At 46.6% G+C, this 16,206-nt stretch overlaps 1 protein-coding gene across 1 annotated transcript in view; it reads right to left on the reverse strand.

Annotated features, from left to right (window-relative positions):
• The window catches only part of AMOTL1 (angiomotin like 1), a 73,138-nt gene extending 59,332 nt beyond the window's left edge, over positions 1-13,806 (reverse strand). Inside the window, exons 1-2 of the mRNA XM_058045788.1 lie at positions 13,760-13,806; positions 6,418-6,553 (exon numbers count right to left, since the gene is read on the reverse strand). Of these exons, the coding sequence (XP_057901771.1) occupies positions 6,418-6,502 (85 nt within the window). The 5' untranslated portion in view covers positions 6,503-6,553; positions 13,760-13,806. The remainder of the gene's footprint in view (positions 1-6,417; positions 6,554-13,759) is intronic.
• Positions 13,807-16,206: the final 2,400 nt, after the last annotated feature.

Genomic DNA, 16,206 nt, shown 5'->3' on the forward strand with positions numbered 1-16,206 from the left:
CCACTATGCCCATGTCTCTCTTGCACTTATTTATTTCTATGCCATTCATAATTCTTGTACTGCTACTGTACCTTCCTTCAAGCATCTCTTTTCCACCTAATTCAGCTGTAGTTTACTCAAAGCCTGCTTTCATGGAAGCTGCTCTCTCCCTCCGTCACTTTTGCCTCCGTTACTGGGTACTTCACCAAGGAACGTCAGAAATGCACAAAGTACAGGGGAGCCACTGATTCACACAGCAGCAGACCACAGAGAGGTTTTCAATGGTCAGACATGGCAAAGCAGAGCACAAATCTTTAAGACAAGGAGAGAAAGAAGAGCTAGGAAGGGATTTCCCATTCATTGTTAGTTCCATCATTGGAAGCTTTGGAATCAACAAAATTTTTGCAAACATGTAGAAGAGGAGAGTATGAGAAACATCCAGCATAGATTCAGCAAGAACAGAGCTGTCAGACTCATCTGACCTGCTGCAATGAGGTGATAAACCTGGTAGAAGAACGAGAGAGAAGGTGCAGATGCTGTGTGTGTTGGTGTGCGACTTCGGGTACTGTGTCATGTGGTGTCACTATACACAAGATAGGAACACCCGGGCTACAATAAAATATGAAAAGATGTAAGTATGTCTGCTCAAAATTTTTCTTAGAGATTAGTTACTCACGGTATGACGCGATGCAAAAAACCTCCCATGAATCTGTCCCAAACAGCATTTTCATAAATAATGCAAAATCCAAGGGCAGCTTTTTACATTTGCAGTGGACAGCAAGCTGGGGCAAGCTGACAGAAAGCTGGACACAGGACTAGAGGTCAAGGAAGACACGATGAGCAGGAAAAAAGGCATAGACTCCACTGATCTTCCATTGGATGCCCCCTTCAGCCCCTGCAGAGTGGGCAAGAAACTCTCAGTCTGACCCTTGGAAGGCCTTTTTCCTGCTTATGCCTGCCTTTGGCTTAAATTACAGAAATCTAATTAGACACTGAGGAAACCCCTCCAGGGCAGCAGAGCACTGGGGTGAGTTGCCTGGGAAGGCTGCTAGGGTGAGCTGGTCCTGCACACAGGGTGATGTGTGAACAGGAGCCACCATCCCTGCCCCCAGGCAGAAGTGAGGTGTATCTGTCTTCCTGAGGTCCTGCTCAGACCTGCCTTTCTGTGACTTTTATCCTGATGATGCTTTATTACAATATTGATGTTTTGTCACAGCATGTTCTTGTTATAATACTCCTTTATCTGCTGCTCCTCTACTAATAACTCCTGCTGTTCAGGTGGCTGATTTGACCAGGGCTTTGTATTTTTGACCTGGTATTCTTTGGTTAACAATCACTTCACAGCATAAATCCAAGGTGCTTCTGGGATGGCCTTGTCCTCCACCTCTCCAACCTGTGCTTGGTCTTACTGCCTGCCTTACCTGGTGCTGCAAACCAGACAGCTGGGCCCAACTTAGGCCAGGGGACTGATCCAGCTGAAAACTCACCAGCTGGGAGCAAGGCAAGAGAAGAAATCGTATTTCCATTACTTGTTCTGCTATCTCATAACTTTTGTCTGTCTAGTCTACCTTGGATAGAGTAATCATGTCTTGTGCTATGTTTGGAAAGCAGAGTGGAATTGTAAGGTGATATAAGCACTGGTTTGGATAATCTTTTCCAGACTGAGAGATGTCTAAACATTTGGGCAGAGGAAAGTGGTGTCTGAGCAGTTCCTCCTAAAATCGACCACAAGTTGTTTTTTGGGAAAGGGAGCTTTTTTCTTTGTCACTAAATACTAAGATCTAGAGGGTGTGCCAAAGTTAGAAGAAGTGGGCACATGCCATTGAGGAAGGACTCTGTTCAAGGAATAAGAAAAGGAGCACCAAGAGGATAAAAGGAGCTGGTGTAAGTTCTGTCACAGAAAATGCATTTTAAAGTTATTTGAAGTGTTTTAACCACAATCAGGTAATGAATGAGGCAGTCAAAGGAAGGTCCTTGGCTTTATGCCCACTCCCTGTTAAGACACTCCTCTGGGTGAATGCATGTCAGAGCAGTCTCTATCCTGACACCAAGTGGAGAGAACTCACACAAACTGCTTTAAAATGTGATCCTCACTCCCAGTGAGGACAACCGCTCAATGTGCCACCCGTTCTAGAGCCAGTGAGGCATACAGTTTCTAAGCATTTTTGTATTTCTAGGAATTTTTTTCAAGAACCTGTGTCCTAGCAGCTGAAATATAAATTTGAGATAGTTATACTTGATTAAAAACTGCTCTCTGGACTCCTGCAGTTTTACCCTTCTATCCCAAGTTTCCACCAGTGCCATACATGGTGCGTACCCAGTGGATGCATGTGGATCATCTTTACTGGGGTCAAGGTGGGTTTCAAGAGTGGCAGGGCAGTCACAGAATCACAGAAAGGCTGAGTTTAGCAGGGAGTCCATAGGGTCCAATCCCCTACTCAAGCAGGGCTCCCTACAGCCCATTTCCAACGTCCATGTCTAGAGAGCTTTTGAGCATCTCCAAGAATGGAGAATTTCTTGCCCTGAAAATGAAGAGGAGGGTGTCTTTCCTTGTGAGGAAGGACCAGTGCCTGGTCATGCCAAGGTGATGCACATTCAGTGTGCTGTAGCAGTCCCACCATGACAAAGAGCAAGGCAGGGTACCTAGTCCTGAGGCTGGCATATCTCCCAGCGTATCTCATTGCACAGCATGCTTCTTTCCAGCATGCTCTTCTCAGGAGGGGCTGGGAGCTGGTCAGTTCTGGGCTCCTCAGCACCAGAGAGATGGGGAGCTCCTGGAGCAGATACAGCAGAGGGCTACGAAGAGGATTCAGGGACTGGAGCATCTCTCTTACAACAATTGGCTGAGGGCCTGCTCAGCCTCCTGAAGAGATGACTGAGGTCACCTTACCAATGCCTGTGAATATCTGAAGGGAGGTGTCAAGAGGATGGAGCCAGGCCGTTCTCAGTGGAGCCAAGCAATAGGACAAGCCGCAACAGGCAGAAACTGATGCACAGGCTGTTCCACCCAAATATGAGGGTGTGGGTGACCAAGCACTGGAACAGACTGCCCAGAGAAATTGGGGGTTCTCCCTCACTGGAGATACTGTGGAACTATCTGGATTCAACAGGGCAATTGATGGCACTTGAGCGGGCAGGTTGGACCAGATGACCCTACTGTGGTCCCTTCCAGCCCTACCCATTTTGTGATTCTGTGTTTTTCCCCTTTCCATGACATCAGACCTCCAGTGTTGGGTGGCCAGAAGCCCTCCTTCAGAAGCTTCCCATCCTGCAGCTCCAGTCTTCACCACACTTTATCTAGAACATCTCTAACTCATCCTGAGAATCACACCTCTTTTGACCATGGCCATGGGATTAAGAGGAGATCACTGCCAGATAAGGTTTCCCCATGGATTCAGCCTCTGAAGCTGCCATTGCTTATTGGAGATTGTTTTCTCTCTGACTGTCTTACTCTTCTCTCTTGCTTTACACATCTTTACTTCTGCCTCCCAGGTGAAGAAAAATCCCTCATCATTTTGCAAGGGGCCAGAAAGTCACAGAAACTCCAGTACCAGCCACTGGCTAAGCCTCAAACTCCCAGCCAAGAAACAATAGCATCCTATAGTGCTCTGCACCAGAAAGGCAACAGCTTTTCTCCCACGGGGAAAAAAATCTTCCATCAATTTAACACAAAAAACTCTCAAACACATCTAGTGTCAGGTTAGTCCATCCCTCTGATGGATAGCATTCAAAAACAGCACAGAAAGGAAGCACTGGTGCTGATAGATTTAAAAGCATTTAGCAGCTGCCCTGTTGCTTAAGTCATCTCCTAATTACTCAACATTAAAAAAAAGAAAGCAGGCAGAGGAAAATGTGTCGTGCATGGACTTACCCAGCTGATCCAGAGCAAAGAGGGCTGGGGCACCTTCGGAGAGCTCATTGTCTGAGGGAAGAAGAACAAATGCTAGGGAAGTCAGCTGGGGAGGTAGATGAGAACAGATGGGGTGACAACGCTGTTTTAATCACACTGCAGATAAGTCCCTGCTCAGCTTGCTTCCAGTTCACCCTGACAGCTTTCATGTACGTGTTGGGGGTTTTCTTTAATTCAGATATTACCAACAAACCTCAGAACCAGCTCAAGACAGAGACTAGTCAGGATGAGCCCTGAAGAGCAGAAGCTCCACTGCTCCATCTGTACCCTCCCTGGGATCCCCAGTAGTGCTCCCCTGTTTGTCCATACCACAGCTCTTCACTCCCTTTCTTCAATTTACCCAGTGCTCAGGGCATGGCCAGGAGCACCCTGCCTGCAGCAAAGCTTTCCTGCATGCTACAGTCTCCTCCAACAACAGCAGCTGGAGAAGGTTTAACCAGCAGGAGCAAGAATTATTCAGAGGCTGACCAAACCTATGAGTTACCTGATAGCAGCACTGCAGTGACCCAGTGCCTGTGACAGGTGAGACCACGGGCTCTGGAAATCCCTGAGCTGGTCCCATCTCTCACTAACAACTTGTAGGGGTTTACTTTGCATCCCATAAATGAGCCCACCCAATCTTGTCTGCTCCCAGCTGCAGAGCACAACACACACAGATCCCTCACTACCAGTAAAATCTACAACCACACTGGAGCATGTGACCAAGCATTGAAGTCCATTTGTGCCTTGTAAGTCATGGGGATTTTGCTATTTTCAAACATTTCTTGCAATGTCAAAAATGCTGTTAAATTGAAAAACCCAATGAAATATTTTTTTTAAATTAATTTGCGGAGGGTCAGGGTTTTGTGGTGTTGTTTTTTTTTTTCTCCTTTATGATTCATGGCATTTTTTTCAATGAATGGGCATGACTTAAAAATCTTTTGATCTGGAGTCTGTGGATCCCTGTATTCCTAGGGGTTCCAGGAGGACATTTGGGAAGGGCAGGTGCATGGTACCCCACAGCAATCCCATACCTGTGTCCTTTCAAAGTGATCTTGGCCCCTGTTATAAAATGCTCTTAGGCCAAACATTTAGAAAAGTTTGTGAGCCAGGGGTTTAGGATAGCAATGGGCTGCATACAAAACCAAAAGCCAATGTATAGCCACATTCAATTGTTCAACTGGTTTGGGTTTCTATGAACCCCTGATGGCAGTGACCCTGCTTTACAGACACAAGCATAGCACAATCCTGAAGCCTACAGGCATTTAACCAATACAGTTATAAACAGTAACACAGACTATGCACATAGCAAAGACTTTTAAGAAACAATAGAAGCAGAGATTGTTCTAATGGGGAAAAAGAGTGCACTGCAGCAAGCTTTCCTGTGCTGTTGCCCTGGAGGCACCCTGGGCTGGGTACCTGCAGAAGCAGCAGATGTTCTGTCATAAGGATGTTGCCCAGTGGTGCTTTGCTGGGGCTGTTGAACCCAGGGCTCAAAAGCATAAATATATTTATGGGTTCAAAAGCATAAAGCTACTTATGTAATTCAGCTCTCACAGAAAAGGAGGCGATGCCACATCTTGGTTAGTCGCTCTCCCTTCCCCCGGCATCTGTGCTATCAGTGGGAAGCCAAGGGAAACAGATGGAGATAAGGGAGCGCTTTACCAAAGCAAAGTGTTTCCGTTCCCAAGGTGCTGCCATCTGGAAGGCTGCGGGTTTATTTTGGTTTCAGTCTGGGGCACAGCACATCCCAGACAAAGAGGGAACTTTGCCCAGGGAGGGACAGCTTCTGCTGGCCCAGGGGACAGGGACCTCTGGATAAAAACATGACCTGGGGCTAAGCAAGGAGCACTTGTGGCTGCTCCTGCCAAATGTTCAAATGGGGAATTAAAAGCAAGTACGAGCAGCTGACTGGGAATTAGGTAGAGATGAACTGATAGAGGAAATAGGACTGCTGGCTACTCTCATTGCATCTGCACCAAATGCTTTCCTGAAACAGGGAATTTCTAGAGAGTAATGAACCCCAGGCTTGAGATGAGACATCTTGTGTCTGGCTTGAACAGCCCTTGCACAGGGAGCCCCAGTTAGGGCAACCCTCTTGTCATTGCCAGGACAGCCTGTATCCCTGCAGCCAACCTAAACTGTCCCACACAAATATGATTGAAGAGAATATTTTATCAATTCTCCTCTTACTCCTTCCCAACCATGGTCATCTGCAGAGTCCTACTTGTGGAGAGTGAGGGTGGTTATATCTAGCACAAGTGGAACATTAACTGGCCAAAAGATGGGTGTTGGGGCCTTTTTTTATTTTTCTTATATTTTTTTTAAGTCCACTCCAAAGCAGGAAAACAAGCTGCAAACCAAGTGGCTGTGTCAGTGTGACAGTTTGGATCTGACCTTTCCCACCTTCATACCAAGTACTGCCTGGCTCTGGACATAGCCCAGCAAAACCCCTGGGAGCACTGCAAGCACGGTGAATGGCAGCAGCACATTGGGAAGGCTCTCAGCACTTTCACTGGATGGATTAAGAGCCAGCAATCATATCCTACCTCCTTTCACATTGGAAAAGGGGTGGATCCCACCATGAGACAACCAGTTTGTTTCATCCAGCTTCCAGTTTTCACCAGGGTCCATCTCTGATCCGCAGCATCAAAGATCTGCTCGCAATGCCTCCTGCTGCTCTCTCTGGGGAATAACCAAAAGATACTCTGAGCATCTGTCATGTTGCTAGACCATAGCCAGCTGCTGAGAAGCTCACCTCAGCAGAGGAAAATCTTGTCAATGTTTCAGGGAATAAAAAGGAAATAATTTTTAAAAATTGAGGAAAAACCCACATGGCTCACAGGGAACTCTTGGACCAAGGAGCTGCTGACTCCACTCAACTTATCAAGCCTCCCCACTGCATCAAAAGGCCACCAACACTTGGACCCCCTAAATTTCTGTTAGCAGTCTGATCTACACTTAGAAATTCCTAATCCTTTATGATACTTGCAGGGATGGTGTTTTACCTCTGAGTGAGATGATGTTTCACAAGGACATCCATCAGGGATGTGTGTCTCGGCTTTACATGTCCAGCATCAGGACCTGGCAAGTGAGGGGAGTGGGCAGGCAGGCTTGCTGGCCCTTGTTCCCACATCCCAGCTCCTCCATGGACAGGAGTTGCAGGCTGGAAGTCTCAGTCAGATATACATTCCAAGGCAATCTACCACTGGCCACTTGGCTCTCACAGCTGCCCAGCCCCAGAGCAATGGCTGTAAGCCACCAGGGAAGGATGGGGATTATGGAGCAGTTAACACCGGAGTTCTCCACCCTAAAAAGTTCTTTTCTGGTATAGACATTAAATTATTTTCCTGACTATCAGTTGTTCAGTGCAACCCACAGGTTTGTTGCACTTGGGAATCCTCATGGAGACATTTTCCTTCCCTTGACTCCTTGGACCTGTGCATCTGGGCAATCCCAGATGCGAGCAAAGACTCTGAGAATAACTCATGGAGAGCATCTCTGCAGAGGACTTGAGGTTCTCATGGGTGGACAGCTGGACATGAGCCAACGGTGTGTGCTCACAGCCCAGAAAGCCAACTTCATCCTGGGCTGCATCCAAAGCCCCGTGGGCAGCAGGGCCAGGGAGGGGATTCTGCCCCTCTGCTCTGCTCTGCTCAGACCCCACCTGCAGGGCTGTGTCCAGCTCTGGAGTCCTCAGCAAAAGAAGGACATGGACCTGTTGGAGTCAGTCAAAAGGAGAGCCCTGAAGATGATCAGAGGACTGGAGCATCTCTCCTTTGAGACAGGCTGAGAAAGCTGGGGTGCCTCAGCCTGAAGAGAAAGCTCCAAGGAGACCATATGACACATTCCAGTACCTAAAGGTAGCTTTAAAAAAGGTTTAGATTAGATATTAGGAAGAAATTCTTTACTGTGAGGGTGATGAGGCATTGGAACAGGCTGCCCAGCTGGAAGTCCTCAAGACCAGACTGGATGGGGCTTTGAGCAACCTGGTCTGGTGGGTAGTGCCCACAGCAGGGGTGTTGGAACTAGATGGTCTTCAAGGTCCCTTCGAAACCAAGCAATCTGTGATCCTATCGTTCTATAATCCCTGGTGGGGTAGCACATACAGGCATTCAATGCATCCCTAGGCTTTCAGGATTACATGGATTTGGAAGGGAACAGACTCCTTGTAGTATCAGCAACCTCTAATTTATTAAGGAAGCATACAACAGTGTTGTGATATAACAACAAGTTTTTGCTTCTGTTGGAAGATGCTGAAAAGGAGGTGACAAAGATTTTACCTAGCACTGTCTGAAGCAAACCCAGACCCCAAATGGCAGCAACAGAGTTGATTTCATAGTGAGATGAGTCCCATGAGACCCACCACACTGGCAACTGGTCGTCACTACTTGGCCTCTGATTTCCTTTGCCCTTATTTGTATGAATATTTTATAATTAATGCTGCCAGGACCCTAATTCAGGACACTCCTGGGAGAAATAGGCAGATAGCAGTGGAGGGACACCATCACACCAGTACCATCTCCTTAGGAAATGATGGACAAGGCCCTGCCTCCACAGGGAAGCAGAGCATGGCTGAGCCATCCCACTTGTCAAGCACTCAGTTACCGCCTACTGACAGGGGCTGCAGCAAGGGGCAGAGCCCAGGCTGGGGCACCTGGCTCCCAGTGGCTCCCAGCATGGCACAGCCCAAGCCCCTGCTCAGCCCACTGCCAGCTCTCACCAGCATGAACCAGAAATGTGCTGATGCTTCCTCGACTGGCCAGACCTGCAAGAAATCATTTCACACATCCTCTTGCTCAACACCTTAATTGACTAGAATGAAATACTTGTCTGTATGTGTTTGGTGAGCAGCGAGCAGGACAGGTCATTGCATGCGCAGGCAGAGCCGGGCTGGAGTTTTTGATGTAGCAAATTCACCTGAATTGCAATTAAGAGGTGCTGAGACTTCAGGCAAATTTGGGTGGACTAAGTAATTAGTTTAAGCTGAAAGAGAAGAAAAAGAGCCCTGAGAAGAGCAGCAAGGCTCCATCTTGACATTTTAAAAACTGATTTTTTTTTTCTCTTGTTCTTTCAAGTGCTGGTTTTGGCTTGAAAGTGACCTAGTTTGCTTTTTCTTTTCTTTTTTTTCTAATTTTTTTTTAAGTCATGAGAAGTAGTAAATAATCTCAAACCAGAATGTCTCATGCTATGCTTATGAAAAGAAATCAAAGAAGAAAAGAAACATTCTCCTTTAGGGGGTGATCCAAACCGAAAAGTATTTTCAATTTTTCCCTTCAGCCACTGAAATGAAAAACCTATTATTTGTACAGCTACACTACTGAAAGGCATCACTTCAATATGTACTGCTGGCAATTTCTTCTTTCTACCTGCCAAGGGAGGGGTTTGTCTTCAAGTTCAATAAAAGTATAAGAGAGAAAGAACAAAAGGGCAATTTATCAACGTAGCATAAGAGATAAAATGGCTTTTCCATATTTCCTTGTTTCTCCGAAAGAAGGACCCTCAGCTCTTTGCTCGCTGCCCCATTCTGTTCAAAATCACATAGACATGAAATCTTACAGACACAAGTCCTGAGCCCTCATCACACAGAAGATTAATTGCAGAAGTGAAACCTTCTGACTTCACTGACATGTAATGCCTAACCAACATTAGAGAAAGCAAAGGTCAAAATGTATTTGGGTCAATAACACCAGCAGTGACAAACACCCAGAAGATCATAAACCTCAGTCCTTGGTGTAGCTTTGGGGCATCCATCTCCTCCCTTCACAGCAGAACCTGATGCCAGCAGAGGCTGCTGGTGTCAGGTGTTCAGCACCAGCATCAGAGATGGGTTTGTGGTGCCAGTCTCACCACAGAGCACACATTGTGCCCACTGTCTGCTGTGGCTGCCCAACAGGATGGGATGGGAGGGAAAGGAATGGGTGGAAACACAGGACAAGGCCCACTAGCTGCATTTACATTAATGCTTGCTAAAACACAGAGCTGGAGAAGGAGACATCACTGCTTGGGCTGGGGTCTCACCAGGGCTGGGATCATAGCTCCAGCTGCTTGAAGGGCTCAGCCTTGCTACAATCAAAAACCAACACCCATTAACTCCATCCTTCAAGAAGACAAATCAAATGTGAGATTTTCCAAAGGGCCTGCTCTCAGGTTCTGTGTACAGTCTTCACCTAGGGCAAGGGGTGCTCATTTTACACACCTATAGCTTCCACCATTCCTCTGAGGAAAAACAAGGTGAGAAAAGAGCCACATTCCTCCTATATCCTGATACAATATTAAAAAAATAATAGGGGCTAAATACATTAAGACTTGTTTCATTCTGCAGCTTTTACTGTACCAAAAAACAGCAATGCAGATCACAAGGACTGTCCATTTTCAATCTAACCTGCAAATTTCATCCAAACAGCAGGAAAAAATAGCATCATATTAGAATGACCATTCCATCAATGTTTTACAATCCCTCTAATCTGTCAGGAGTGGCTGCTGGAGCACAAGCCCCAGTTAAGCTCCTCTTCTGGAGCATTTCCAGTTCAAGACAATCTGCCACACAGCCTCTCAGAGCACTCAGCATCTGCATGGGGATTTATTTTTTTTTAGTACCATAAACTGTAGAATTCAGAAGGCAAGAACAGCAGGAAAATAAAAGTTAATGACCTAAAATTAACTCAGACAGAAAAGAGATTGAAGCATCAAACCCTAAATGCTACAGCAGGCAGGGGCTTGATCTGCTGGACAAGTATAGGCTGGAAGTGTTTGCCCAAACACTGCCCTTAAAAATTGGCTCCAGCCACGTGGCTCAGGTGCTGCTCAGTGGAGATGCAGATGCGAAGGATCTCACATTTCTCTGAACTATCATGTCTCCTCACATATGGTTCAGCTTTAGAGCTCTAACTGCATCCAGTTTTACTTGACTGGGAGTAAAACTCAGTGGCTCTTCCAGAAGACACAGACTCAGCTACTTCTCTTCTTCTCCATGAGGAACAAACAAGGGCACAGTGTCAAGAGACACTCAATTCAATCTGATCCAGCTAGATCACACCAGGGCTGGTGATCACTTAGGGCTGGTGATACTCACACATCACCTTCTTGCTCTGAGCCCTCAGAACAGCACACTGGAGCCCTTTGCATTTAATGATTTCTTGATTTAGATGAACAACCTTTCCAACACCTTGTAGCACCTAAGGAGAGTTCATGTGTGATCCTTTCTGGATAGCATCTGTCCTGGGGGAGCCAGGCCATGTGGGGTGCACGCAACTGGTTCCTGGGATCAGAGCAGCCCTAAGACACACCAAACCATTGCTTGGTGGCCAGGCCAGGGCTGGTGACTGCAGAGCCACCACCAGCTTGTAGCAGCCTGGTGTAAGAGTGAGCTTGGGCAGGGATTGCAGGCAGAGAAAGGCCACACAGCAGCTGAGGTGGTCACAAGTCATGGGAGGTCTGCTAGATGGGGCAGCAGGGAGCACTAAGGAGAGAGGGGTTCAGTATCCCTGTGGAGAGAGAGGCTGGGACAAGGGAGAAAAATCCATTTCTGCTCATGTTGCAAACCCTGCGGGGGTGGCTGGGCACTGCTAGTGTGTTCTCCAGCACTAGAGGTGCTGATCCTAACACATGCTTCCAGGCAACTTTTGGGGTTTGGGATCAATATTCCCACACCAAAGGGATGATATTTGCAGCCAAGGCAGAACTAAGGCTGAGACAAGAAGCAGGGAGTGAAGAAAAGAGCTTGGTCCAGCTGGAGATGAGGAAGAGAACTTGGCCAGGCTGTGCGAGAAGGTCTCAGGCAGCAGCCTTGCAGCAATCACAGATGGGATTAAATGCTGTGAGACAGATCCCTCTACTTGTGATGCTTCCCAGAGCCCTGCAATATTGCAGGGATAGCCTTCTTTTCATCAGGCATGCTCTGGGAACCTCCCTCCCTATGCTCACCAAAGGGGCCTCATGGTGCTACACAATAGCCCAGACCCTTCCCAATCCAAATGAGTCCAGAGAAGTTAAAGTATCCCCTAACCCATAGTTTTGCTCAGATTGAAAACTGAGTAACTTTTGACAACTTCTGGGCCAAACAGGCCATGTACTCACAATGTGAGGGCAGTGCCAAGGGGAAGTCTCAACACTTGGGCAAGCAGCAGCTGCTCCTGCCTGGGCAGGGATCACTGCTCTGTGAGGGCACTGCTCTCCTGCTGCTGTCCATCTGCCCAATGGCAATGTGAGCGGGAATGGGAAGGTCTGACTGAGCCTTACAGAGCTGAGCAGGGCAGGATCGGGACTTTGAGGGGGACATTACAAATTTGTTTAACCTGGAGCAGCGTGGGCACAGTGAAAGGCACAAGGTGATAAAGTACTTCCACTGTACCCCAGAGCTCAGCCTGACGGCTGCCTTTAATCACCCACAGCTGTTCTTTACTGCCTTGGATGTGCTCTCCTTTAATTAGCCCAAAAGGTGACTAATGAGCTATTTGTTAATGTCATCAATCAAAAAGCTCTTTTTGTAGCTGGTCTGAAAGAGGTTTTTTTAAAAAGCGTCGAGTTTCAGCCAACTGGCACGGAGCATGATCACAAGCTAATTACATGATCTCATGGCAGTTATCTCAAACTAATACATCATTAATCTGATCTTACGACAGCTAAAGGAGAAGCCCAGAGCCAAGAAGCACTTGAACACTCTACAGTTCTCAAGACAGGAGCCCTTTTTATAAAAGCTGCAGGTTTACACACAGCAGGCACATGTCAGGGCAAGCTGCAAGTTGTATTGCTCCCTTACCCTGACAAACAAAAACATTCACAAAGCAGGAAACACACCATCTCCTCCAAAGGAAACCTTCCCTGAAACACAGCCACCATCCCCCTGGCTCAGCTCAGGGCTGCAAAGATTATCAGAGAGGGAAGGGGGTCAGGGTCAGAATCCCAGCATTTCTCAGGAACCCTAAGGCATTTTTGATAAGCTTTCTGTAGGACAAAACCCTTTTGGAGGATCTATCCCAGTCTGGTCTCAGGGGACAGGTGCATAGTTTCAGGCACTAATAGGGATGGGCACTCGAAGTGATTGTTATAGCTAAAATATCCTGGAAGCTAATTGCCTGTGAAGATAACTGGCACTAGAAGCTCCTAGCTATCCTCTACATCCCTTTAGATGTAAAGGTAGGATGCAAAACAATAAATAAATTCCTATTTACATGTCATTACTTCATTTAATTAGCTCACCTCTAACTGAGGACAACCATCTACAGAGATAACCAGAGAAAATCTTAGAAACCTTTGAGAATAATATCCTTGGTTTCACCCAAACTCCTACTCTCACTCTTGAGCAAGGGTAGCCCCCAAAATGGATCAAAGGAGCTGCTCACAAACCTGTCCCAGCCATCTCACAGGTATGGCAGGACATCAGGATCCACTTTGCAGTGCTCCAGGACCACTGCCCTGGTGACACAGTGCAGGAGACGCTGGGTGTGAATATCATTATAGATTTGGGGTGAATTTATGATCTGCAAGGTCCTCCAAGTCACCATGTGGAATAAAATTTCTCTTTCTTCTCTTGTTTCCTTCCAAAGTCAGAAAATTGAATTGCAACTCCTGGAAGCAAAGCTTTTGTCTCTTTTTGTGTCTGTTGCAGAGTTGTCTGTATTAAACTAGCAGCACCAAATGCCACCACACCTCAGCTCTGCCAGTTATCTTCACAGGCAATCAGCTGCCAGGATATTTTAGCCATAACAATCACTTATCTACTTAAGAGATGATAATTTCTCTGTGCTGTTTCCCTGACCTCTCAGAAAACACACTACTGCCTTGTTTTTTTTCTTTTTTTTTTGCAGTCATAGGAGAAAATGTTCCTGTTCCAGTCTCAGTTCAGGCAACATCTTAAAAAAAGGGTAACATAGAAATGGTAAATCTTACCTGAAAAAACACCTGTGATTTCTCTGGCGACAAAAAGCCTCTGTGCCTAGGTGGTGCAAGACCAAAGCTTTCCTGGGAAATGTTTGTCCTCTGTTGGGTAAGAGCTCCACAAAAACTATGTAGCCATTGCCTGGACTTGCTTTAGTTTGGGTAGGTAAGTCGGGGGAATTCAGCTGCTCTTGTGTGTTCAAAGAGCTTCGAAATGCTCTACACCACCTCTCGCATTATGGTTCCCACAAGAATGCCAGGTATGTGTCTGTCTTCCTGAGTCACGCAATTATCTATGGGAAAGTAACCCATAGAAACCCAGCAGAAGGGAAAAAAAAAAACCCACCTGGCTGTCTAAATCCCAAAACAGTCAGAAGCAGCCCTACAAGGAGATCTTCTCAAAGAGGCTTTGCTAATTCCCACATCCAGAATGCCAAAGCTAGCAGAGATGCTGGGCTGTCTGCTTGCCACCTTCCTCAGCAGTTTGTGGCACCACACGTGGGAAGTGCCAAGCAGAAGGAGCAGCCCAGCCTCAAAAGCAACCACAGCACTGTAAGAGACAACCTGAAGCTCATTGGGTTGCACAGGTTATGGGATGGCCTCTAGCCAGGAGGAAATGTAGGGTGAAATAGTCCCTGATGACTGCTGCTAATGAAGGCTGAGTCATCAGTGATACGGAATGAAAAAGTGGTGTGATGCAGCGGTGTCTGGGCTAGTTACATCTTGATAAGGAAGGTGGATGTCTTCCTGGGTTTTCCCTTGAGTCAGAAGCACCTGGGGAAAGTGATACCTGGAAAGGGATATCTGCCATGATCAAATGCCACCTCAGGCAGTCTCAGAAGAGGAATAAATAACATGAGAGAATGTTAGCTTGTAAGTTAACTTTCCAGAGAAGCCACTTGTTCCAAGCAGATGGGAGGAGACAAGGGTGACAATGAAGAGCAGAGAGTGAAGGAAAATACCCTACCTTCTTGCCTGGAAAAATATGGTCATACCATGGCGAGAATGGCTCCAGCAGATGCTCATACTCTGCAATCTTTTTCTAGAATAACCAATTTTCCTGTATGATTTCCAACAAGGACAACCCAGAAGTGAAGCTCCAAATCCTACACGACATCCAAAAGCTCACTTGAGCATAGGCAGCTCACACAACTGCAGCAGATGTGAATAGATCTTGGTTTCTCCTGAAAGATCGTCGCCATCCATCATGTCTCTTGGCAGCTAATGGTATTCAGGAGATTATATAAAATTTTGAGCTTGGTTGTTAAGTGCTTCCAGCTACCAGATTAGACAGAAAACCTCACACCTGGGAGGCAAACAGCTCCCATTCCCAGGGTCAGGAGGGCTTCAAGCACCCCTGTGTACTGGATGACAAAGAGAAATGTGCTGTGCAGCATTCAAGCCTACTCTGAGGCTTGGCTTTACCACCCCATTCCATTGGCCAGCATTGCCTAAGACATCTGTCACTATTTGGCTGTGCTTGGCACCTTTCTGTAGTGCAAGCAGGTTGGGATGCTGCCAGGCACGAGGTGGGTTGTTGTCTGTGTATTCAGGAAGCCAGCAGGTCCAGGAGCAGCAGATGTCAGCCAGGGAAAAAAGACTCTCAGATACCTTACACTCCCATTCTTTCTCCAATGGCATAGCTCTGGCCACAAAGGAAAGAGCATTCAAGCTCTTACCAAGAGACATTTCGGTGACTGCCAGCATGGTGCCAACTGGTGTTGGCTGTCTTGCAGCCATTGTCTGTAGCAGTGAAAGATTCTGGCTGTGCCACCACGTATGCACAGGGCAGGAGCTGAGAGAGCCCTGGCTGTGCTGGTATGTCCCAAGGCCCTCCTCATACCCAGGCTCACTCACCACAACTGTAGAGCAGCAAGAGCAGAACCAGCAGTGTCTAAGCTCTGCCACCAAGCCCCTGTGTCACTGTCATATTTTTTGGAAAAATCCCCTTGCACAGGATTCTTCTCAAGGAAAGCTGAGAAGCCTCAGAGAAAAAAGAAAACAGTACTATCTTATTTGCTTCTCCTGTGTTTTGCTGCTTTGGAATGTTGTTTGGAGATTGTTTATCCAACATGTGAATTGTTTTTACTTAACGAACAATCGTGGTCAAGCTGTGCTGGGACTCTAGAGAGAGTCACAGGTTTTTCATTAGTATCTTGTTAAGCCTTCTGTAAGTATCCCTTACCTAGTCTTTAGTATAGTTTAGTACAGCATTCTTTAATATAATATATATAATAAAATAATAAATTTGCCTTCTAAGAACATGGCAGATTCATCATTTCCTTCCTGCCACAGGGGCCCCTGAAAATACCACACCCCTGATGTGCTGATGCACCAGAATCCATCCTGGAAGATGAGGTTGCCACCAGACTTCAACTCTGTAGTGAGAGAAACTTGGAGAAATCACAGGTTGGATAGAAGTATAGAAGTCAACTAATAACCATTTGTGTGATGGAGTC

The sequence above is a fragment of the Melospiza georgiana genome, chromosome 2 (genome assembly GCF_028018845.1).
Source record: "Melospiza georgiana isolate bMelGeo1 chromosome 2, bMelGeo1.pri, whole genome shotgun sequence".
Lineage (NCBI taxonomy): Eukaryota > Metazoa > Chordata > Aves > Passeriformes > Passerellidae > Melospiza > Melospiza georgiana.